At 39.9% G+C, this 23,481-nt stretch overlaps 1 protein-coding gene across 4 annotated transcripts in view; it reads right to left on the bottom strand.

Moving 5' to 3' along the window:
* Positions 1–23,481, bottom strand: part of LOC111079545 (CUGBP Elav-like family member 2) — a 97,899-nt gene that overhangs the window by 54,007 nt on the left and 20,411 nt on the right. For 3 of the 4 annotated variants that reach the window (XR_002608363.2, XM_041594841.1, XM_041594842.1), the window contains exon 2: positions 1,480–1,934. Coding sequence is in view for 2 of the 4 variants with exons in the window: in XM_041594841.1 (XP_041450775.1) it covers positions 1,480–1,934 (455 nt within the window). In the remaining 2 variants the exon portion in view is untranslated. Of the gene's footprint in view, positions 1–1,479; positions 1,935–2,291; positions 2,706–23,481 lie in introns of those variants that run through there. The other variant, XR_002608365.2, reaches the window with a different exon arrangement.

The following is a 23,481-nucleotide window of genomic DNA, read 5'->3' as shown; positions in this document are numbered from 1 at the left end:
TTTTGCTGTCGCTGCTGCTGCTGCTGCTCCTCCTCCTGCTGCTATGCTTTTTCCGTTCCACCCAATCCAGACCAGACCAGGCAGGCACGCCTCCATTTTAGGACACACAAAACTGGCCACTGTCCAGATCTCCACATTCACGCCCACTTTTACAAAAATAAGGATGAACCTGTCAGCTGCAGTCGGAGAGGAAAATGCGGAGGATGAGGATAGGATAGGATACGATAGAAAAGCTAAATAGACAGTTGGATATAGAATAACAATGACAGAAAATACACAAAACCGAATGAATGAATGAATGAATGTTTGTGGGGAAATATGTATATCCATGGACAATGAATGCCGAGGAGGGTCGAGACTAGAATGGCAATTGGAAATGGAAAAGATTAGAAGTGGAAAATGCCGTTATGAATGAGAGAGAGAAAAGAGCACATCAATAAAAATAAACTTGACTGCAGTTGAGAGGCTTTCAGACAGCACAAAATACAAAAATAAAGATGAGAGACAGGACAGCAAAGAAATGAATAGAACGGAACCAGAACAATGAATATATATTGGAATAATGAAAAGGGAATCCAAATCGGTAAGAGAACGAGATAAAGAGGAGTCTGATCTGGCTGCACAGATTTGTATTGAGAATGCGGGTACGATGGGCAAACCGGACAGAGCATCCAAGAAGAAGATTATTTTGTGTAATTCATTTCTATTTCTCTGTGGCTTGGAAAACATAAATTCAGCTAAGCGAAAGACAGTTAATTTAAAATTTCAATAATTCCTTTAAATATTAGTTATGCAAGCTCAAACATTTATGCAATATTTTTTTTTTATTAAATTTAAAAGTCTGTATTTGTATTGTTGTATTTTTGGCACCCTTCCATTAGCAAAGCTTCAGAGGAGAACAAGCTCAAGGCGATTGAAATTTTCAAGTCAAACACAAATAGCGGAACAAAAAGCAATTTGCTGATGAAATGAAATGGTAAATGCAAAGGAATGCAATTAAGAGGGAGAAACTAGAAAGAGCAAACACACAAATATGTATGTGTGTGTGTGTGTATGTGTGTTGTGTCTGGGCAAAGCATATCTCATATTAATTCTGTGTGTTGCCTGTGTGTCTCTGCGCTCTCTCATTTACATGAAAGGGCGAAGCTTTAGTAAGAGCTTTCGGGGTATTTACCGCAACAAATTCGAATGTAATTTATCAGACAGACACACAGCACAGAACACACGCCAGAGACTCGCACACGCATGCACAAGCTAAACAAAAGAGTGAAGGAAGTAGAGTGAAGGGCAGGAGAGGGCGAAAGAGAGAGAGAGAGTCCGACTCCCCCGCTCACCAAGTGAGTCTTTGTGCATGACTGTCCTCCGCTGTGTAGTACAGTAATAATGGTAGGTTTTATGCAAATACAACCAAAATTTATACAAATCTATTTGGACTGGGGGGTTCAAAAAAAAAAAAAAAAACTACCGACTACGACTTACCCTTGCTAATGCCGGTGGCCTTGTCGCGCAGAACATTGATCGAGTGCACCGGTCCATACTCCTCGAACATCTCACGCAATTGCGACTCATCCATGGATTTGGGTATTTGGCCCACAAACATCTTGATGTTGTCTGGATCGGGCTCCTTGTCGCTGTAGGTGACGGTGGCATCGGCATCCAGGCGGAAGCACGAATCATCGTCCATGCTCACAACGACATTCCGATTGGCGCTGCACGGATTATTGTTGTTGTTGACGAGACCTGCCGTAGACATAATACCGTTGTTGCCAATGCCCCCCACCAGCGAATTGTTGCTGCTACCCAGGCTCTGATTGTTGTTGCCGTTCACACCGTTATTGTTGTTGAGCAGAGATGGATTATTGTTGTTGCTGTGAATGGGACTGTTGGGCAGGCTATTCGTAGCACTGCTACTCTTATCGCTCATACCAAATGCACTGCGGAAGAGTAAGGAGAGAGAGAGAGAATGGAAGAGAGAAGATAGGGTTAGTACAGTGTTCATTTGGTAAAAGATAAATATATGTTGGTTTTAATAAGTTAATACGAAATGTTTTGAGAGTTTTGTGTGGAAAGAAATAAAACAAATGTTTTTTTTTTTATTCTTTCCCAATGAGTTACCACTGTTATTTAAACCATTTACAGATTTGGCTCACCCCCGGTAAATGATAAATATATGTTAGTTTTTATAAGTTTTGTGTGGAAATAAATAAAATAAATGTTTTTTTTTGTATTCCCCAATGAGTTACCACTGTAACTAAACCATTTACAGTTTTGTCTCACACCCACATACTTACTCCAAATAGAGATCATTAGCACTTTTTTCCGAAAAATCAAATATCATACGGCGATTGGCCAGAAACGAAGCGCGGCTGCTGAACATATTTGCGATCTCAAAAATTGTACACTGTCGACTCGGTAGGACAACAAAAAAGATTGTATATATATATATATAATAGTTAGGATATAACGGCAAATAACCACGTTCAATCAATACTTTTGACGCACACGGACAATCGAATTCGGTTTTGGTTTTTGTTTGTTTTTAAATAAAATGAATTGCAATCGCCTAAAAGAGGATTTCCATTTAACACTGCGACACTCGAAACTCAAACGTGACTAATTAAAAAAAGACTATATATTCAATATATAATCGGGGGGGTACACGCACGCGCAGCGCCTTCAACTAAACGGTTCTTCTACTTCCTTCACTGGCAATCGTCGATGGACAAATGGACGAGCAACGCCATTTGGGTTAAGTTCAAGGGTAAATGGAATTCCAGTGGATTCCAGGCCTTCCAACAGAGAGGGATCAGGTGATGCTGAAAAACTCATGTAATGGAAGAAAGCAGAAAGCATACGAAGAGAGACAGCAGCAACTTCGCTGCAAAGCTAGAACCGGGATCTCTACCGACTGCGTTCAAAGCTTTTGAACAGCAAGAGAGGATCCAACTCAACAAGCCATAGCTTAGTCAAAGCAAAGAACAGAGACAGGCGCTCTGCAAGCGTCACTTTAAGCTCATGTAAGGCAGCGCAGCAAAATCAATTCTAGGCAGCGCAGCGAGAGAGGAGCAATATCAGGCACACAACCAAGCGTCAGCTCTCCTGACAGCCGCTGGAGCCACTGCGACAGCGAGAAAGAGATGGAAGTTAAATGCAAAGCACAAACGGCAAAAGTCAAAGCAGAGGACTAGAGAGCAAAGCGGGTGGGATGATCGACTGGAAAGTCGACAGCTTAGACAAAATAACGGATTATAATAAACAAAACTGAGCAAGAACATAAGGTGTGGTGCGCATATGTACATACATTAAGTTTACCTACTGAGTAAAACAATTATACTCTGGATAAGCAATTAATTTTCAAGAGATTAAACTTTTCTTTACATTAAAAACCTTTTGCCATCTGCTCCTTAAACCATTTCTAAGCCACTTACGTATGCAAATGACTTTTTACCGTCCGTCGATTTTTTCAAGTCAACCTACATTTTCTTCTAATTACGACCGAAAAAAAGCAAACGTTTCCATTATCCATTTGTCTACTTAGTACGCGGTGTTCCGGCTAAGGTGCCTCTGAAACACGCCCTGTTATCCAATCCTTCTTAGCTAATTCATTTCACTCACACACAGGCGGGCATACCACCCACAAAGACCCTGCCGGCCAACATTTAATCAAGAGTTAGTGGGTCCTTGTCCAGGTGGGTTTGCTCATCGCGTTTTAGTTGACCCAATTTGGCCTTGGCTCTGGACGAATGCTAAAATCGTTTATTTACACAAGCAAATGGCCATTAGGTTAATGCTATTTGAGGATTACTCAGCCAGAAAATCGCCAAACCAAACAAGAAAAGTTCACTCAAGTCGAAATCGAAGTTGTTTTAAGGTTTTTTTTTTTTTGGTTTTACTCTAAAGTCCATTTTGAGGATAGAGCATAGAAAGTAAATCAAGGCACATCACATTACACATAATTAAGGTTTAGTTTGGTTTGTGTTTGAAGTCTTTGTCACGGTGCCTAATGCTCTAATTGCAGCGCTGCCAACGCACTTGCACTGCTCTGCTCTTCATTCCAAGCGCTCTCTTCCACACTCGTCGTCGCTTTTTCTCTCATTCTCATCTCCTGCGCTTGAGTGTTTCACGGCGGCGGCTGTTGCTTCATATTCTATTCATACCCTTTACTAGTGAAACTCAAGGGTATATTAGTTTTGAAACACTTTACGTAACAGGCAAAAGAAAATCAATAATAAGCACAAAGCACTTTGTTTTGTAATGAATATACAAAGAAATATAGTTTTTATTTAAATATTTTAGTGACATTTTTAAGAGGTATCTTATATGTCGTTATGTCGCATAAAGCTTTCTCACTTGTTTGCCTTTTAATTTCTTGCAAGTTTCACTTTTATTTGGCAAATTCTTGTCTGCCAATCCTGCCCCCTCTCCACCCTTTGCGCCTTCTTTGTTGCATTTTGTAATTTGAACTTCGTCTTTACTTTTCATTTGCTTCTTTGTTTGCCAGACGGGAAAAACTTTTCAACAGCTCTCTCTCTCTCTCTGTCTCTCTCTCTCTCTGCCCACATCCTCTTCCTCTTAACCCTTTCCTAGCTATTTTGGCTTGACTTTAATTTAGTTAAAGTTCGAAAGTCACTGGGAAGGAGTAGGGGAGACAACAAAAGTTCGGGGGGTAGCCAAGGGGAAACACTGTAATTGCAACGATCCTTTGACACAATTATTGCATTTCTTGTGCATCCCCCAATACGTGGGTTAGGATAGGATAGGATATGAGCCAAGTTCCGCTTAGGATCCAATAAAACATGCAATTGCGACAAATTTCATACAAAAACTTTTGTTAGCCGAAAAACAAAACTTTTCCACACACACACAAGGCAACAACAAACTCCTCGGAAACGAGTAAAACGAACTGAACTTTTGTGCTAGTATCAAAGTTCAAACTGCAATTCATCTTCATCAACAAAAAGAAGTATATGCAATGTTCGCAAGAAAAATAAGGAAAAATCAGTTATAGTTCTGCCGCCTCCTCATCATATATGTATTTATGTAGATATAACTATTGATCCTTGAAAAATAACTGCTATCAGTGATTTTATCAAAAGAGAGCGCTATATCTTTAAAGTTCGTAAAGTAAATTTGGTTGCCTTCTCTCCTTTACATAGACATACAGTAAAAAAATAAACCCTTGAGCGCAGTGGGCTGAGAGCGAAGTTCCGTCTACTTCGCCAGCTATCGACATAACAAGAATATTGCATTTATTTGTCCAAAGCACAGCCACACGGAAATCCACCCAAAAGGCAAGATTTCACTTTAAATTTTAAAGCAAAACTTTCAGACTTCGTGCCACCTTCTCTGGCACTCTTTTTTGGCATTTATCTTCATTTGTCGGAGCAACAGCAGCAGCAGAAGGAGCTGGCAGGGTGCAGAGCAGCAGCAGCAGCTGTCAACAATTTGCCGACCACAAAATTGTCGAGGGAGCCACCGAAGGAGTGTCGGAATTTGGTACTGGGATTTCGCCAGAATTCAGCATCGTTTCTCCCGAGAAACTTACTAATTTGCTTGATTACTCCAGAGAATTATGGTGGGGGCGGGGGTTAGCATAGGGCACACGGCAAACGGCACACAAGGCGGCAGAAAATTTGAAATCTATTATAAAAGTTTTTTACCCCCAAAATGAAGGCACACTGGGGACAGCTAAGAGAGAAGGTTGCGGCATGAGGGTGGGGGCTGAAATTCGTCTTTGACGGCGTCGACATGGGTCAACACTTTGACAGAGACAAGGAAACAGTAAAAACAAAAAAAAACAAAAAAAACTTATCCAATAAAGGAGCAAAGAGCGCTCCAAAAATGGGAAAATTGAGAAAGAGAGAGCAAAAAGTAGTGTATGTAACAGCTGTGTAATATAGAAGCTGCAACAATTCTTTGAACAACTTTTTTTCAGCTGTCTCTTCATTTTGTCTTTATCTCTAGTTTTTCCAGGTGAGACGGGATAATTTTGTTCATGTCTAGCGTCTGCTACGCTGCACAACAAATCAAGTTCCAAGTGGATCTCTGCAACTTTTGTTACTTGTTATTTTCTTTTGTGTCACCTATCCCCACCCCACCAACCCCTCCACAATCCTCATTCTCCGCTTTGTTCTGTTTGATTGGGTTGTTGGGATGCTCCTTGATGTTCGGCGATTTGTTAGTGCGGTGTCCTAGAGATTGAAAATCAATGGGCAAAGTAACACAAGTGGGAGCTTGTAAAAGAGCTTTAACCTTGTAATTTCTAAAGTGCTGCAGCTGCTATGAAGGACTATTGAGAAGGGGAGGGAGGGAGGCAGCAGGCAGCAAGCAAGGTTCAAGGTTTGGTGGAGGAAAGTTTTTTGGATTGAATTGGTTGGATTTTATATGTTCATGATCATCGTCGACTCTCGCATTCAATTCAAACATTGATAAAGTGGTTGAAAATTTTCCATACCAAAAATTAAAGTAAATTTTAAAAATTTATAAAATTTCTGTAATTCCGAAACCGTCTCTTGCAATTTCTTATCCTATTCCATTCATTATCCCTCATCATCTGCCCAACTATTAAATCATATTTCCCCATACCTTTGCACTCCGCTCCTGGAGGCTTTCTAAGCAGCTTAACCTCTTGAAGCTTTGCTTTGATCTCTCTCTTAATGCGAACGACCCACAAGTTCGAGAGAGCAAAAAGCTTCGTCGCCGCCTATAAATTACTCAACTTCAGCAGACAGAAAAAGGGAGGGCAGAGAAAGGCAACGGCATTTCGGCACGCTTATCAAAGATAATTTTAAGCCGCATTTAAAAATGATTTCTTTGCTTTATTTTCTGCCGACATTCACTGCCCCCTCTCCCCCTCTCCCACTCTTTATCTTTCTCTGTCTCGGTCTTTCAACCATTCGTTACACCTCCTCACGTTTTTGTTGAGCTACGCGACTTTTTGCGCTGACTGTGCGTTGTCTGGCAACGCTGGCTGGACGCGCAAAGCGGCAGAGAGTGGGAGCGAGGACGGTGCGTTCCAATGTTGACACTCAGTGAACCCCAAAAAAAAAAGACAGCAGCAAAAACAACAAGTAGCAGAAAGCTAGCAGCGGGTGGCCGAATCTTTTGATACCCTTCCCAAACGCATCGTTCCCCACTTGAACGAATCAACTTTATCCTGTCGGTAATAATCCAAATAGCATTTGGAAAGAGGGTATAAGAAAACCGTTCATCTCTGCCACGCATTGCTCTTTTTTTGGTCAAGAATAAAGCCGCTGTCTGAGCCTCATAGCCCGGACCTGGCTGAAGACTCCCTTTTTTCCCCCGTGCGCTTCGTCTGCGTTCATCCTCTGCTGCGACAATTGGATGAGCAATGCTGACGAAAGGGTGGACCGAAGCGGTAGAAGGAGGGAGAGCTTGGACCTTTGTGCAAATATTTGACATAGCCATGAGCGCACCAGACGGGGGGCGTGGGGGGAGATGGATGAGCAGAGACAGTGGAGTAGACACGGGGTAATATTGGGCCAGAGAGAAGCTCATTTTTTGGCTCAACGCAGTGGATTCCCAGTGGGGGGGTCTATGGGTATGGGGATGGAGATGGGAAGCGGTTTAGGACTCGTGTGTAATTAAGCAAAAATTTCCAAATCGTTTGTAGTTGCTGTCCCTGTCTTTGCTGCCTGTCCCTGTCTATGCTGCTGCTGCTGCCTGCCCTGTCTATGCTGCTGCCGCTGCCTGCCCCTTTCCTATGTCCTTGTCCACATTGTTACTGTCTCTTGGTACCCGCCCTGCTGTTTGTTGTTGTTACTGTGTTAATAATCACTTGTAAATAGATCAAAGTTGGCATTTTATTTGAAAATGTTCCAGGGGTAGGTGGCTTTCGGATATTGAAGTTTAAGCATCAGCCAGGACTCAATGTCCGTCATTTAGTCTGGGGCTTATTTTGTGACTAATTAGAGGCTGACGAGGGAGAGTCCATTTTTGGAGTTGCATGTAGATACAGGAATGTCCTGGAGTGAGAGCGAATAAGGGACATTTGAGAGGTCAAAAAAGGATCCACAAGCTAAAAGTGGGATTTTGATTTTAGGACTAGAATTAATTGGTGAAGGTTTTTTTAGGACACAAAACTGGGAAAATGGTAAGTCTCAAGAGGCCTTTTTCATGATATATAATGCGTGAAGTTATTCATGAATCTTAAGAGAGATTTCCCAAGTGCTTTCCGACCGATAAATCGTACACAAGCGCTTCGGCATAGCTCAATAGTTGGTCCCAAGAAAGCTAACACAAAATATTGCTTGCTTAATTTTTTAGAAAGACTTCCAATAAAAAGTACCCAGATAAATCATTTTAATTCAATTAAATTCGATTATACTATTTATTTCTCATTTATTTTCATTTTTTATTTATTGCATTTTCGTCAGCTTAATAATTTTGATCTTCCATTACTTTAATTGGTTTTGAAAAAAAAGAACCGTTTAAAAACACAAATAATGGATGACTCGACTCCTCTTCCCCATAAGTTGCCATCTTTGCAACTGAAAATGAAGCCCAAAAATTAAAAAGCCAAAGAAAAAACCACATCGAAAATGTCAACGAAAAAACAAAAAAAAAAAAAAAAATTTATATGTGAGATAAATATTCACCACACAGGAAACCAAATTAAATAAGTAAATCTTGCGGGCATGTAAAAAAGGCAAACCGAATCGAGTATAAAATATATATGTATATGTATACATATATGCCAGAAGATAAAGCACAAAGGGATGCCAGGACTCGGCTCTCAATGTCACTTCTCACACACTGAAAAAAAAAAAACACGAGAACAGACCGTGAAAAAAAAACCGAGAAATTAAATTGTGAAGCGTAATGTTAACGCAACCAAATGCCCAAAAGTCCAAGAGAGCGAGCAGAGATCCGAGCCGGCTTTAACCACAATGTGAATGTGAATGGAAATGCTACATGCAAGGAGCACTAACCAGTAAAAAATATATATTTATTCGTTTCTTTTTGGGCGGGCTATGCGCAAACTTTATGCCCTTAAAGAGCTAGGGCTCCGGCGCAGTGACACACACAGACACATGACCAGGCGGCGGCTTGAAGCGGTATGCAGGCAGGCATGGGGGAAGGGTTAAAACAAAAGTAACGGCATTTCACAGCAGTGGAGCAAAAATTCCAACAATGCCAACGGCTTCGGAGCAGAATCAATGACAACAACAACAACAACAACAAACGACAAAACGAAAGAAATGGCAGAGAAAAAAACAAAGGAGAAAATCGAATCTTAGATGTTCTATCGCAGGAACTTAAAAATCATCCATAAATAAATAATATAAATATTTATTTAGTATGTATTAAATATGAGTAAATATTTAAAAGCAAAAACATATATTTCCTATATAGTTAGAAAAATATAAATATAAATAAATATATAAATATGTAAATATAAATTCTATATTGGTAATCCCTGATTTTTTTTTAACTCGCAGTGAGAGGTCTACTCTCTCTGGCAGAGCATACAAAAAATGCCCCAAAAAGAAAAGTAAATTCCAAAAAAAAAAATATGTGCCTTAAACTTGCGCTGGCAAAGGAATTTATTGATTCATTTTTGAATAAAAAACTGCGTACCCCAGTACCCAGAACAGCGACAACTGGCGGGCCTTGGGTAAAGAAAAATGATTTTCATGGCTTCCGGTTACTCCAGTGTCTCCCCCCTCCCCCTTGTTCCACCGTCACCCCATGGAAGCGCGCCCAGAGCGAGAGATGTGTGCAAAATTGAATCAAATGATTTTTATTCCGTTGGGGTGCACTTTTCAGCATAAGTCTTGAAGAAGAAAAAAACCAAAAAAAAAAAAAAAAAAAGAAAAACCAAAAACCTGAATAAAAATTATAAATGAAAATGCCAGAGGGGCGATGCGACGATGAACAGCTGCAGCAGCAAGGGCGGCAAGGGGAGTTGCCACTTGAGGCATGCAAAAATGGTCGCCACTTTTTGCAAATTGTTGTTTGCCAACGAAATTGAAACAATTCCATGCTCTTTACTCTTTTTCGTAGCAACTCTTTCACTCCGTCTCTGCCAGTGCCATTTCTTTCTGTGCCACTGCCACCTCTCTGTCATGGCATCATGCAACAACCATCATCACCTATCCACCTATCCACCTATCCATCCTCCTTCACACATTCACTGCTGCTGCGCTCAAGCGCTCGATGCACAGCGTCGCATAAATTTTGTTGGTTTGACGCGCATTTCACAAATGGATGAGCGTACGAAGGGAGAGCGAGCGGTAGAGCGGCGGTAGAGGTAGAGAGGATGATGCCCCCTGGCAAAGTGTTTGCAACGGGGCGCAGAGCGCGGGGGGTTTGGTGAAGTGATTGGGTGAGTCTCCTCTTGTCTCTCGATTCGATTTCCATATGCATTTCAATATTTGAGCACTTAAATGTTAATGAATTGGCAAGAATTGCCAATTGCACTTGCACGTTCTTTGCTGCTAGAGAAAGAGGGAGGGAGAGAGCCCAGCCAGCCATAGCATGGTAGAGTGGTAGGGGAAAGCAAAGAAGAATAAGTATATAAAATTAATTAAACTCGATTTTAGAGGGTAGGAAAGTTCAATCGAATAATTAGATGTCGTGGAATGCAGCAGAAATTTATGCAGAAATTCGTTACTGTATCAGTGGATTGGATTCGAGATCAAGGCCTAAAGCTAAATATTTCTCAACGCTTCAACTGAGGCATCAAAAGATTACGAATTCTATTTTTCATAACCGTTTAGGTAGCTGTCCTTTAATCCTTTCTATCCTTTCTTTAAACACATGCTGAATCGAGCCGTTATTCAAGTGAATTAATTAGGAACATTCTTTAAAATATTAAAGCGATAGTTCTCCCCCCCTCACTCCTGAAAAAGGATCCTGAAGAGATTTTAATAGAGCTAGACGCTGATTGAGCTTTCCCTGAAATATCTATAAAATCGGTAATAACGTATATAATATAAAATAATATAATATAATATAATATAATATAATATAATATAATATAATATAATATAATATAATATAATATAATATAATATAATATAATATAATATAATATAATATAATATAATATAATATAATATAATATAATATAATATAATATAATATAATAATAATAATATATAATAATTCTTCCAGGATTTAATTTTAATTTTTACTTTAATTTTTAATCTTTAATTTTTCGTTGACCCTCTTTAAATCCTAAACCCATTTCTCCACTTTAGTAGCCTTTTCCACAACTCATTCAAATTTTAAACACATCGTTATCCCTCGCTCACTGTCCTCCTCCCATCCATCGTAGTACTCCTCCTACCACTACTCGTATATCCCTAGGTCTCAATGGGACCATTACCTAAAAATTGTGACAACAAGAAAGAGAGGCAAATAATGTTGTGTCGCTCTCGTCTTGCCCATGCGGGAGACATTTGTATAATTTGTTTGTGTGTTTTTGTGTGCATTTTTATGATTTTGTCAACGCGGCAGAAACGAAACGGTAGAAAAAGAGCTGTCGAAAGGGAAAGCAGAGCAATGCAAAAGAGTCAAGAGTGAGAGAGAGAGGGAGGAACAGCCCACAAAACGACCAAACGATAATCATAATAACGGGACACGGGGACACAACGAGGCCCCAGGGAGAAAGTCGAGAAGAAAGGACACGACGAGTCGGGGCGGGGCGGGTCCGGGCAGGGGCAAGGCAGGTCGTTTAGTTGTGTCTCTAATTGCCTAGGAAAATGCCCATTAAAGGCCAAAGATAGACTCGTTTCGTTCTCCTCCCCCATCTCTCCCCCCACTCTAACAGGTGAGTGGCGCCACAAGGAGGAGGCTAGGAGTGTGGATAGCCTGCGGAGGCATCAATTTATTGAAAAACAATCTTTGCACATAAATTGGCAAGGAGATGGTGCAGGGACAAAGCATATTTTAAATGTTCCCCGGGGGCAAAAATATGCATAAATTAGTTATTCTTACTTTATTGATTGTTCTGAGGACTGAAATTGAAAGTTATGGCAGGGCAAGTAGACCAGAAAGTGAGTAAGAAATAAATACAGCAAGGACTGGTAACAGTGGCTAACGTTTAAAGCTAGTCCAAAGGGCCCTTTTGACCCATCGATACCTTGATAAAAAGTGGCTAAAGAGACGGCCAGGAAATTTAGTCTCACATCTTGGCATCTTATCTTCGCCTTCTCTGACAACAAAATATTTTTGCTTTGCTTGTTTGTTTTTTCCTGGAAAACAAGCAATTTCCCATTCAGTTGACACCAGTCAAAAAGAAATTTCACGAAATGGGCGCCCATTAGATCGTTCACTTGCTGTATTTTTCCACTGAATTCCCCAGCTCCGCCGCTCCCAACCCCACCTGCGGCTTTGCACAACACAACGAATCACGCCCACGCCCCGCCAACAACAAGACCGAATTGCTGCTACCTCGCTCACTCTATCAATCTTTCTCGCCCTCTCTCTCTGTTGCAGTTCTACATATGTGTGACAATCTCTGCTTTTCTACTCTCCCTCTCTTTCACACACACTTGAATCTGTGCTCTTCTTCGTGGATAGGCTTCGCTTGACGCATGTCACGTGTTTAATTATTTACGTGACTTGGCGGCAATTTATTTTTCTATTCTTTTTTGCCACGCTGGCTTTTCCTTGGCTTTTCTTTATACTTATGTTCTCTTTTTTTATTGGGTGTTTTTTTTTTTGTTTTTTTTTTTGTTTGTGGTGTAAATATTTATTGCCAGTTTAGGGGCTTGGGGGGGGGCACTGACTCTATCACTAAAAAAGCAAACTAAAACTGCCAACTTGTCGCCTACGTGTGGTGTGTTTATATTGCGGTACTTAACCGTAATTGGGGTGGACAGCATATGGCAGAGAGAATCATATGAGATCATCTAAGAAAAGGTCAGCATAGCAGGTCGGTTTTTCGAATGTTTTACAATTTAGTGTTACTAAATGTAGACTCAAGTTGGGGTTCTAATTTTATGAATTCGATATTTTAATTATTATGACAATATTATTTAATATTGAATGTATCTGAAATATATGGAAATCGAAGAAGCGGCCCTCTATGGTTTCTTAAAACATTTAAATCTCGTCCCAAAAATGCTACTCCTATAGCCAGAAAAAGTACGCGTACATTATTAAAAAAAAAACAAGAGAACTTTTTGTTAGTCATAAAATGCATAAATAATTGTATGCCAAAGTCCAATTGAATTTGTAAAACTCTTCGTAGACACGCACACTCGCACATACAGACATATGAAAATGGTATACAAATGTATGCATGAAATTATAATTGTTGCTTCTACGACACACTCGCACACACACACACAATTAAAAAGACAAGCAAAGTCATTAAAAATTTAAGCAGCTTTTAGGCTTACACCACACACACACACATGCACACACACAGACACAGGCGAGAGAGAAATGCAAACACACAGGACTCAAGCACACAGAGGCACACAGAGACATAATAGACTTTTTCCACGCTTTGCTTTTGTTTATTGAAACAACAATAACAGCAACAGGAAAAAGAGCAACGAAATTGTTGTGTGTCTGCGAAGGCACAGCCTTTTTTTGCGCGTCTGATTAACATGCCAGGCAGGGAAGGAGCGAGCAGGATTAATTACGTGGCTCCACAGAGACCCCTTTTCGGTATTTTTTGCTTTTTTTTTTTTGCTTACTTGATCAAATTTTATTAATTGAGTGAAGCTGACAAAGCAAATATTTGAATTAAATGTTGTTGGTTCTTTCTAATTGCGGAAGGGTGTTTTTTTATTTATATTATGATTAATTTTTTGATATGCATTTTTCGTGCTTAATATTTAAGTGAAACAAAAGTGCTTTGGAGCAAAAATATGCTGATTTAATTGGTTCTTTGGGAATCTTTTTCGCTGCTCAAATTAATTCTTAATCCTTGGATCTAGTCTCTATGGACTACAGCTTCACTTTTTGTTTCCACTAATCCTCGTTGCTGTATTATTTCGCAAGAATTTGTTTGAAAATTAAATATGATTAAATGTCATACATTAGATATAGAAAATTCTTTATGCAAAAAGTCACAAATTCTGTTAAGCGAATAAATTTCCAGCATTTTGAGTCGATTACCACAAAAAAAGCCTAAGCCTTCCTGCCATCAATGATATCGAATCATTTTAATCCATTAAGTCGTTCAATGGCTGTTGCTCCAAAGGTTTAAATATTTATTTGCCACTTGAATATTTGAATTATATATTTGACATGACAATGTTGTATCGTATCCCTCCCTTACTTTTCGGTCGTTTACTCCTCTCTTGCTCAAATTTATTGGATTTATTTTTTAATTACGTAAAAATATATACATATATTTTTTGACAGTTTCAGGAATTTTTTGTGCACGAATAAAGGAAAAGCCAAAGGGGTAAAAAAAACACTGACCGCATATGGAACCAGCAAACTGAACAAACAGCAATTTTTTGTGGCAGCGAAATTTTTGTGGCGCCTTAAAATATGCAACGCTTGATGTCGAATGCTTTGCCCCTGTCATGTGGCATTATAAGGCCCGCTCAAAATGCGATTGACAGCGAACAGGACCACAGGACACACAAAACACAAACACCAAACAAAACAAAAAACACAGTAGGGTGGGATATAGCGACTAAAAAAATACCCACTAGATGTGTATCAAATTGGCAGTGGAGAGGGGAATAATTATAAATATAATTTCATTTTATGGGCATAATTTTTGGTAGAATTGTAGATAATTCTTATATATTTCCCACTACTAAATAGGAGCCTGCAATGATGTCATCTGATCACGAATCCAATATACCCCTCTTGCTCTCTACGAATATTCGGTTGGGTACAACGAAAATGTCCAAACACCACCGTCAAATGGCCAAAAGGAAAGTGTATTTATATACATATTTTTGTTGTTAGTGCGAATCTACCACCTACCTACACCTTTGCTCGCTGCTGTGTTTCCCCAAACGATTCCATGGGCTAATGCATAAAAAATTGACCCACATTTCGATTAAATATACATATTCATATTTACATTTGTTTGAGCAACACACAAAAAAATAGAAACACACACAGAAATACACAGAGAGACAGATAGAGTGAGAAAAACCTCTTTGAATGAATAATGAAAATATCTACGAAAGTTGATTCTGGCATAAAAATAAAACAAAGCGATTTATCAATGTGGAAGTGTACCACAATTCTAGCTGACAGTTCAATAATAAAATATAAGTGCTCTCTTTTATACCCTTAATGAATGAAATCAATAGCATAAGTTGGATGCGAATTAAGGTATTTTTTTAGGGGTTTTTTGTTGCACTTTTCGCTTGAAGTTGGCTGAATGATGGATGAGTTTTTAAAGTGGGTTGCATCTGGGCATATCTGTACAAAATGTTCCACTGAATCATGCTAAAAATTAAAGCTAAATCGATAAAGTATTTATTGTTAAGCCTTGTTACCAAATAAAATGTTTAACTGCTGTAGGATCGTTGACCATTTACTAAGGAAATATTAGGTACGCAATCGGTTCGGCTATGCAGCAGCGCTCCTCGGTCGACTAGGCGGCAGCTAGCCTGCTTTTCTCCCTTCGTTTTGTAACAAATAATTTTTGATTTGTAAGCAGTTATTTATTTAACTACACATGATCTTTGAGACAGCTTTTGATTCAACCAAGATTCCAAATTCCAATTCCAAAAAAAAAATGTTTTCAGAAATATTATCTATTCTCGACTACCCTTTCAAAATCCCTTTGTATTCTAAGCATAGAGTATTCTCCATCGTTATTCTGCTTCATACACTTTATATTTTATCAGTTCGAGTTTCTGTACCCGCAAGCAAAAAGCTCGACTGACAGACAGACAGATCCAAAGAGAAGTAAGCGATAAAAGCTTTGCCAACAGTGGCGTACCTGTGTGTGTGAGTGACACACTTATTGATGTAATAACATGTGCATTAAATATTTATTGTATTGGGTAGACAACATGGCACTTTCTTCCGCTTACTTTTGTTACACTCAGACACACACACACACACACACAGAGACACCTTGCTGCCTGGCTGGCTGCCTTCAGCATTCAGCCTTTTTATGGGCCATACATGGAGCTAAAGTTGTAAGTGGCCTGGCGGCGGCCCCAGGAATTGTCTTCAACTCAAGTGATTCGAAAGGTTTTTTTTTTTCCTACAGGTATAGGAAATGTATATGCAGCTGTGTGAGTGTGTGTGTGCGAGAGAAACTGTGTCACAGTCGATGATGGCATCAGCGTCTGCTGCTGCTGCCCCTTTGACAACAGACCGGAGCCCCACAGGAGCCAAGATGTTTGCATTATAAAATATGAAAAGGTAAACAGAATGTCAGAAAATCAAAACACTCAATATAAGGGAAAAGTGTGAAAAATTTATGTTGAAATGAATTGAAAGTCGAGTTGAGCATTCAAATTCAAACGGGTAAAATATAAAATATGAAAATTGCTCAACAAATCGTTTCGTATGTTTTGCTGCATTTTAGGGGCAGGTTTATGGGCTGTGGATTGGCCTTTTTCTTTTTTGTGAATGTTATGTGGAATATTTAACATTATTATTATTATTTATTTAATTTTGTTTACTTTATTTATTTTTTTTATTTTATTTATTTTTATTTATTATTATTTATTATGTATTATTGTTTATTATGTATTATTATTTATTATTATTTAGCCATTGTATTATTATGGGATTTGTCAGTTCTAAAAGAAGCAACCGGGAAGCTAACAAACTTGAACGGAGTTGTTCTAGGAGTTTCTAGTTCTAGTTCAAAATTTTTGTGGTATTTTTTTACCGCATTTTCCATGAAATAATTGTTTGGTTCTGTACTTTCAAGTTGGTTTTTTTTTAATCTTAAAAATAATTAAAATGCAAAATTTTTTGTATTCTTTGACTCACCTATTTTTATTAACATCCAGGGAATATGAAAAGAGAAGACAGAAATAAAATTTACGTTAGGATTTTTATACCATTTCGTTACGTCTTTGTAAAGCACATGAGAAAAATATATTACCGGGAACAAAGCAAAATGAAATAGAATGCAATTAATGACGAGAACAAAAAGTGAGAAACCCCAAAAGGAAGCACAATCAAAAGCAGCTCCAACTGTGCCCCAGACGCAACACAAACCAACTCAAAGGGTTAAATTACAGGCAACAGAGGGAGAGAGAGAAAAGCAGACATGGAGTGAGCTCTAAAAATGCATAATTCGAATAATTTGCAGTGTAATTAGAGTTGCACTTAAATGGTCAACAAGGAGCAGGACCCCAAAACAGATTACACTAAATACGAATGTGAATGCAACACACACACACACACTACAGAAAAAGAGTGAACAAAAGAGAAACAACATCAAATAAAGAGAGTAGCAGACAGAGCCTGGATAGAGTGGGAGAGAGCCAGAGCCCATAAATGTACGACAACCGCAAATAAAACGGCTGGCAAATTGCTTGAGGATGGAACTACGGACACAAGAGGGAAAGGGGGTCGGTAGGAACGGCTGGGATAAATGGAGGCAGGCGGGTTCAAAATTATGTGCTTGTGTGTGGTGTCGATGGGAAGTGAGTGGTAGAGCTGAGAGGAGCCAGAGAGAAGTCCTCCAACTGCTATTAACTTTGTCTATTCGTTGAAATTGCCAGCCCGCGTTGAAATTGCCTCCCAACTGTTTTACTGGCGGATTAAAAGTGTTCCACAGATGGGGTAACACTAATTAGAGAGGCGGGTTGTTTGGAGTAAAGTACAAGTACTCTATGCAATTTTAGTAATATTTTTTTTATGAATGCAAATAATAAAAAAAAACCACTAACAGTTAAAGTATCAAATATCATTTTTTATATAAAATCTTTAAAAACTTTCGGAACAAACCAAAAAGACTTCTGTTTCTGCATCTAAACTTTGGTTAGTGTATTAAATTGTTCCATTTGTTTACTCGAAAACATTGTCTTCACTTTGTTTTCTACCGCCATAATTATTGCCGCCGTGTCCTAGTCGCAAAGCAACAGCTCGTTCTGACTTTTCGCAAACAACAACTTTCTGTGCACAATTTTCTTGGGTGTTTTTATGCCAAGGCCCCCCCACCGCGTATTTGTTGTGTTTTTTTGTTCATATATTTTGCCTGAATCCACAGTCGTTGTCGTCTGTCGAATTATATTTTATAAGCCTCGAGAAGCAGCAGCAGCAGCAGCCAGCCAGCCGCGTTGCAAAGGGTGCGCGAGAGGGGCAGAGAGAGACAAAGCAGCAAAGCAAAGCAAAGGAAGAGGAAACTTTTCACCCAAAAAGCAAACCAATTTTATGCCGCGATGCCGAAAAATTTTTAAGCACATAGACACAGACAGAGTCCGTCTGTGTGTATGAGTGTGTATGCGCTGTGGTCACAGGTGCCACTTATGCGGCACAACAACAGTAAAGAGAAAACAGCAGGAGCAGCAGCAGCAGCAGGAGGAGCAGCAGCAGCAGCAGCAGCAGCAGAAGAGAGAGAGAGCGCTAGCTAACGAGAGTGGGAGCGTAGTTCCGTAAGTTGACTGCGCTTTTTATACCCATTGGTTGTGGCGTAATAAAGGGTATTACATATGTGCGCTTGGCGATATTGGCTACAGGCAGAGGGAAGCGTGGCGATGGAAAAATAAACAAATTTAATTTGACAGAATATCTTTAGTTGATTTATTAATCTCAATAGTAAAAAGAATTCTTTAGAATCGAAATTTTACTTGGTAAATTCCTACACATAAATCTCAGTAGTGGGTATCAATCAGTCGACAGGTTGCCCATAGCTTTGCTATTGCTTTCGCTGTCGCCGCAGTTTCGTCGCTTATTATAACCGTTTTTATAGCTACGCAAAAAGAGAGCAACGCAAAGTGAGCTATAGCGAGAGAGAGAGAGTGAGGGAAAGGGAGAGCAAGCAAATGAAACTTTTTGCTGCCTCTGCTGGCCGGCCAGGCCAGACTTTGCAAGTCATTTCGCTTCACTTTGGTTTCCTTACCCACTCCTCACCTCTCTCTCACTGACTCTCTCCTGCACCCATCAAGACCCTCTTTGCCAGACGGCAGCGCATTTTAAGCATCTTAAAAAAAGAAGTTCTCCCCCAGGCCCCCCAGCCTAGCCCAGCCAGCACACACATTTGCGGGTTAAAGTTTTTGGGCTCCTTCTGTTTTTCACAGTTTTTGCTTTAATAATTCATCCGCTCGCTATTTATGTGACAGGTGATAGCCGTGGAAAGGCCCGGGCTCCAGCCCAGTCTCAGTCTCAGTCTCATGGCTGGTCAAGTACGGGACGACGGGAAACTTGGTCTAGACTTGGGGCACCCGCAGATGGAATAATTGCTGCGACTGTAAAGGAAGAGTTGTCTATGTGTGTGTGTGTGTGTGTCTGTGTGTCTCAGAGGTCCTTTTTGGGCGCTTTTTGGAAACGTGGCGCATGCATGAAAGAAAAGCCTTAAATTTTGGGCATTTAAAAGGGTCATATATGGGAGACTAATTGAGGTGCCCCTGAGGCACAAGTGGAACTTGGTATACAAAAACGGGGCAAGGGAAACAGAAATAAATCATTTAAAACTGACAGCACAACGTATTAAGTTGGAAATAGGAATAAATGCAGTTATTTTGGAAAGAGAACTGTCAGTGTCAGTGTCATTTAAAGAATGATAGATTAAGTTTCAGTTTTCATGGGAATTAAATCGAATAAATACATTCATGCATACTTATTTAAGTATGTATGTTTATACAGAGTAAACTGACATCATTCTAATTTATTTAAGCAGCTTTAAAGCACTTCTTTGAACCTACTTGCTTGAGAATATCCCAAAGAATCATCGGTTAAACGCTTCCTTCCTGGCGGCACAAATTGCTCCAGATAAGAAGCAGGCTCGGGGGCTCTCTCTTACCCGAGAGTTTTGGGTAAATGCCACTACATGCTGCATCATTAACTAAACGACAGTTTAAGCGTTTTCGCCACAGCCACAGCCACAATAAAAGCAGCAACCAAGAGCGACCGTATAAAGAATGGAAACAAGACGAAATTTTGTTTGGCCAACCAAGAGAAAATTTTCTTGGCAACCACCACATGAAGGAAATGTGCCACATAACATTAAGCAACAACTCATATCCTTGAAAATTTCAGCAGAGTCGTCTCCTCTGGCAGTGCCGCCCGCCGCCGCCGCCCGCCTGTTGATGGGCAACACATTTTTTTTTTACTTGCGGCAAGCTCTAATGAAGCGGCAATGAGGCGAGCACGAAGACGAAGAAGAGGAGACTTTTTCCCCACTCGTAGAAGAAAAACAAACATCATCATCAGGGCAGGAGGAGACGGGGGCGGAGTATGGGATAGGAGACACATGACCCTGATGTAAATTTACATACTCGTATGAGAGCAAGCAAATTTTGTGGCATTTCATCTGGGGAAATAAAAGCCCAGAAGAGCAGCCAGGGAGTGACAAATTAGGGCTGGTTGAGAGCGCAGGGGAATGGCAGTGGGAATCATACCACAAATGAACTTTGCTGTTGCGAAAGAAAGTTTTCAAGGATAAATTTTGGGGAAGAAAAAAAAATTCTGCTTTCAATTTGAAACAAATTTAAGGCAAGAAAAATCGCTCTTAGAGTTAAGTTTCCCTGAAATAACTAAACAAAATAATTACACACAAAATGGCATGGGTATTTTCAATATTAAACCAATATTTCTATATTCTTTTCCATATTCTATATTTTCTATATTTTTTTCAAGCAAAAGAGTTCTGCGTATTACCGCATTAAAGATGTGGCAAAAACTTCCGGAAACCTTTATCAAGAACCTCATCAAACAGAAGAAAAGCGAACACAATCAACAACAACAGAACTCAACCAACTAACATCTGAGCAGCAACAAAAGCAAAAGCACAAAGCGTACAATTACAACTAGAAGTGCCATAGACCTCGACCGAACGTACTACCCCCACCCACACCCCCCACCCCCGTCTACACATTCAGAAATGACTCAACAATTAAAACCAACAGAGTTGCCATATTTGAACAGAGAGCGGGAAGGGGAAAGGCAAAGGAGGAGCTGCCAAGTAGCGAGTGAAAGGACAACAATGATGATGGGCCGAGAGTGAAGTGAAGGGGGCACCATAATCATAATTATGTGCTTACGTTTTACTCATAAAACAAAAACAAAAACAGAAAAACATAAAAAACAAATGAGATGTCGATGCGTTTGATATACTGCATATTCAGTGTTGAATTCCCCAAAAATAAATCGAAATATTTTTGAGCTTACTTGAAATATCTTGAGAAATAACAAAATAATAATTATTTTTGCTCAGCGGCTTCCTTCTTTGCATTAACCAAGTAGACCCCAACAATCGTAATACTCTCTCTCTCTCAGGGTATTAAAAAGAACGGTAATTGTTCTCATGTGTGTTTGTGTATGTGGGATGTTTGCATGTAGGGGGCGTGGCCTTTTATTTTGCCATTCATTGTCCCAACAACACAAAAAAAAAAAAAACAAAAAAATAAAGAGAAATGCTCAAAACCCAAGGACATGCATTTAACTTGGTCAAAAAGAGAGCATTACTTTTATTGTTGTTCGTACAACCAAACACCCAGCCACCCACCCTCCCCGCTACCCCAGCCATTGTTGTTCCTTTCACTCCTTTTCCACTCTTAATTGTTCTTTTCTCAGCAACCGACAAAACATAATTATCATCTGGAACTTGCATCATTATCGTCTTCAAGCCTGACCAAATTCAGTTTTAATTGTTGCTCCGTCATAATTCGTAACGATGCTAGGGGTGAGAGTGGCGGGTGATGGGCGAGAGTGGAAGTGGGTGGAAGGTGGAAGTAGCCCCCGATATCAATGGAACCAATTCGTGCTGTCTCCTTTGGGGGCAGGGAGAGAGAAAGAAATACTTTATCACAGCTGCAGCAGACTCTTCTCTAAACACAAAACGAGACAATTAAAATGACCATTAAATTGGGCAGAGGCAGAGCTACACAGGCAGAGACGCTAGCAGAGGTTGGCAGCAAAGTACAGGCAGAACGAGGAATATTGGCAGTGCATAGGCAGTGCATTCATTTCACTAAATAAACTTAAGTTTTTGTATTTATAACACAGAAAAATTTTAACATAAACCAAATGTCAGCGTAGTATTCTGTGGCACTGCAAAACAAATCATTTTCTGCAGAATAAACATCTGCGGATAATGAGATTAGTACGTACTCAAAGCAGTGTAGCTACTGCTTTGTTTAGGAAAGCAGTACTTGAAAGCAGTCCAGGGCATGCAGAGCGACAGCGTAACAGTCTCAGAGCAGCGTCTAAGATAAGCGTCGACAGAGAGAGAGAGAGAGAGAGTCAGCAGAGGCAGAGCAGAGCAATCCATGAACAAAAGGTAGTAAAAAGCAGCTGAGCCAGAGCGAGAGGAGTAGAACAAAGCGGAGAGACCACAAATGAGCAGAGGCAGAGCTGATTGAAGCAGCAGCAGGCAGAGCAGAATAAAGCAGTAGCAGCAGCAGAAGTCCAGACAAAACAACAACTGCGAAAGACACAGTAAACTTTTGTCCTCTTTTACCTCCTCCTGGTGCGGATGCTGGTGCTCAGGAGAGGCCTCTCCCATTCCTTTTTGTCTTTCGTGGTCTCATGTGTGTGCGTGCAAGAAATGTGACAATTAAAATTTTTCGGGCTTCATTTCTTAACCCTCCTCTGCTGCTGCTGGCTGCTGCCTGTGGCTTTTTATTGCCGTTTGTTGTTGTTCTTCTTCTTGCTCACAATTTTGGGTTCCATTTAAATTAAGTAGCTGTAGTTGTAACTGTATGAGGAGTAGACCCCCCCCACCCAAATGAAATGTTACTAATTTTGGGTGTCTGCTTTTATGGCATGCTTAGCAAAATGAATGGCTGGAAACAGAGAGAAACTTTTGATGACTTGGCGAACAGTTGGCTGAAAAGTATGCTATAGTTTGTGAAGCGGTTAAGAAAACTGAGAAATAGTTATGGCCCCAGAGTCCTTGTAAGGTGCTGTGGCTTTGGTATGGAATAAACGCGAATATCAGTGACAGAAAATTCAAAAGAATTTTACCTCACATCTTTTCTACTCTATTCGCATACTTGTTCATTTCCTTGACACATTTTACCTGCAGCTCTTCAGATTAGCATCTCATTTGTTTGCCATATATCAACAGACAACTCTTACGCTGTTTTTAGCCATCTAGCCTCTCTTTCTGACTCTCTCTATATCATCTCTGTGTATGACTCTCTCTCTATATCATCTCTCATCTCCCTCTCTCTCTCTATGTCATCTCTCATCTCGCTCTCTCTCTCCCTCTCTCCCTGTTATAAGCAAGTCAAGTGGGAAGCAAGTTTCCTAATTACGCCAACCCAACGCTGACGCATCCTCTCATCTTCTCTTGACACATTTTTTACAGAGAATTTTTTTTTTTGAGCTGCTGCTGCTGTTGAAACCGCATTGAAAAGCAAAAATGAGCGGGATGGCAAAAAGCAAATG

Source organism: Drosophila obscura, unplaced genomic scaffold (assembly GCF_018151105.1).
Source record: "Drosophila obscura isolate BZ-5 IFL unplaced genomic scaffold, ASM1815110v1 contig_37, whole genome shotgun sequence".
NCBI classification, from domain to species: Eukaryota; Metazoa; Arthropoda; class Insecta; order Diptera; family Drosophilidae; genus Drosophila; species Drosophila obscura.
Note: the sequence above shows the minus strand (reverse complement) of the source record. Positions and strands in the feature narration are given on the sequence as shown.